At 44.8% G+C, this 2,293-nt stretch overlaps 1 protein-coding gene across 1 annotated transcript; it reads right to left on the bottom strand.

The window, feature by feature from the left end:
- Positions 1-16: 16 nt before the first annotated feature.
- Positions 17-2,284, bottom strand: LOC121937870. The gene is made up of 5 exons (XM_042481167.1): positions 2,227-2,284; positions 1,631-1,835; positions 1,337-1,547; positions 1,162-1,220; positions 17-551 (listed from the first exon to the last, which is right to left on the bottom strand). Exons 2-5 carry the CDS (start codon positions 1,813-1,815, stop codon positions 380-382), a joined length of 627 nt encoding a protein of 208 aa, XP_042337101.1. The 5' UTR covers positions 1,816-1,835; positions 2,227-2,284; the 3' UTR covers positions 17-379.
- Between the last annotated feature and the right edge of the window lie 9 nt (positions 2,285-2,293).

Genomic DNA, 2,293 nt, shown 5'->3' with positions numbered 1-2,293 from the left:
TTATGTCTGTCTGGGTTTTTTTATTTTGTTATTTTTATGTCTGTCTGGATATTATTTTTTTTTATTATGTCCATCTGTTTATTTTTCCACTCGAACCAAAGAACCACAAAACTATTACAAATATTAAATGTTTACAAACATAAAAACTATTACAAACATGAATTAATCAAAAATATAGAAACTATTACAAAAATATAATAATTACCAACATAAAACAATTCCAGACATAACAATTATCTCACAGATCCAAAGGTTAAAGTAGCAGCAACACAACATCATATTTAATATTTTAATTGACACTTCTGTTCCAGTCTAGTCTGATCCGGTCTGATCAGGTTCAGGTCCTCACAGATGGGTCAGGTCTTGTCTCCTCTCACAGTCAGATCTGTGGACCAGAATTAGTCCTGATCTGAACCAGCTGCCGGACCAGAGTCTTGAGCTCTTGCAGCTCTGTTCGGATCACCTGAAGATCCTGGTTATGCAGGATCTGGCTCTGCTGGTTCTGAGGCTCCCTGCTCTGCAGGTCCTGGTGGTCCTGGTGGATCTGTCCTCTGGTAGAGAACAGAGTTAAAGTGAGACAGCAGCTCACAGAAACTTCATAAAATCCAGCTTCAATCATAAAAAAGGACACTGAGGCGAATCAGCTCCGTCCTCCACAGTCTGTGTGTGATGTTAGACAGCATGCCGGCATCACGGAAACTACAGAGGGTTACCACAACAGCACTGACTTTCTCTTCTTGAGAAATTTTCAGTTAGTTGCTATACGGGGCTTTTTTTTCCAATTTGCTTTTACTGTTTTTCGAAATTTTGGGCTTTTTTTCCTTTTCATTGAAAAATGTTGGCAACTGTTTTAGAAAACATTTTAGTTTTTTTTTAAATTGTCTTCTTCAAAAAGTTTTGACAAATTTTGTTTTCTTTATAATTTTGGGGTGTTTTTTTTTTAAAACAAGACGTGCCTTCCTTCAGCAAAAAAAATAGTGTTTTCATTTTTCTTGGATTTTTTGGATTTATAAACATGCCTGCGGGTTAAAAATGAGCTGATGGATCAGACAGAAACTGAAAACTGAAACCATCTATGGATCTTCAGACAGACGGAGACTCAGGGACATCAACCAGCTGTCTGTCTTTGTCCTCTGAGACCTGAAAGACTTGGACTCTCACCCTGAAACTCTGGTGGTCTCTGCATCCCTCTGCAGGATCAGGAACTGGTCAAGAGTCTCCTGAAGGACACACAGAGAGAGGAGATACACAGGACACAGAGAGAGAGGACATAGAGAGACACGGTTACGTCCTTAATTTTTGTCTTCGGGTAAAAACTTGAAATCTTGAGACACACTTTGATCTCCATGGTGATGCGTCCCATCTCTCCATGGTAATGGGGGTTTGTTGTGATGGTGTTATCGTTGGGGGCAACAGCCAGCGGCGCACAGTGGGTGGAGATAAACTGGTTGTCATAGAAACGGCGGAGGACGGGCATCGACTCCTCCACCTGAAGGATGACCGCGGCCTGCTGCATCACAGCATTCGCCTGAGAGTTATCGTGGACCCTGAGGACAGACAGGTAGGGACAGGTGAGGATAGACAGTTGGGGACAGGTGAGGACAGACAGGTGGGGATAGATGGGTGGGACCTCTGGAAGGTGTCTGTCAGCAGGGCGATCAGCAGGTTGACACACAGGATGGAGGACGCCGCCAGAAATGTCCCACACAGCAGAGGAGCCATGACGCCATCCATGGTCGCCATGGCAGCATACTCGTACTCGTCCACCAGAGTGATGCGGTACAGACTGTAGAGCAGACCGGAGACAGACTGCATGCTGGGAACTGAAGACGAGCCTGGAGACACACAAGTCCAAACATCAATGAGTCTATTAATCAATGAGTCTGTTAATCAATGAATCCGTTAATCAATGAGTCCGTTAATCAATGAGTCTGTTAATTCGCCAGAGAACCACGTCCTCTGATTTGGAGGCGCTGACTCTTATCCCAACGTGGCTGCGAACGGTCCCAGTGCATGCTGGGAGGTCACGGTGTGATGGAGCCAGCAGAACCACGAGACTCTGAGCTCCTCAAACCGAACCGCCTCCTCCCACCACGCCTGTGGACTCAGCTCTGGACATACAGGGAACGGATCAAACCCCTCAGGACGAGGGGGAGGAGTTATTGATCAATATTTAGGAGTTACTGATCAATAATTAGGAGTTATTGATCACAGTGTCAGTCTGACCTCCGAAGATGATCCAAAAGCTGCAGGCGTACGGGATGAAGATCTCAGCGTACAGGAACAGGAAACG

The sequence above is a fragment of the Plectropomus leopardus genome, unplaced genomic scaffold (assembly GCF_008729295.1).
Source record: "Plectropomus leopardus isolate mb unplaced genomic scaffold, YSFRI_Pleo_2.0 unplaced_scaffold27702, whole genome shotgun sequence".
Lineage (NCBI taxonomy): Eukaryota > Metazoa > Chordata > Actinopteri > Perciformes > Serranidae > Plectropomus > Plectropomus leopardus.
The sequence above is the reverse complement of the archived record's forward strand: the minus strand, read 5'-3'. Positions and strand labels throughout refer to the sequence as shown.

Excerpts from the sequence above, each read along its gene's own strand:
- LOC121937870 (XM_042481167.1), bottom strand. The coding sequence starts at position 1,815 with ATGCAGTCTGTCTCCGGTCTGCTCTACAGTCTGTACCGCATCACTCTG. Across the intron at positions 1,548-1,630 it reads CTGACAGACACCTTCCAGAG|GGTCCACGATAACTCTCAGG; the intron begins GTCCCACCCATC and ends GTCTGTCCTCAG. Across the intron at positions 552-1,161 it reads GAGACCACCAGAGTTTCAGG|AGGACAGATCCACCAGGACC; the intron begins GTGAGAGTCCAA and ends GTTCTCTACCAG.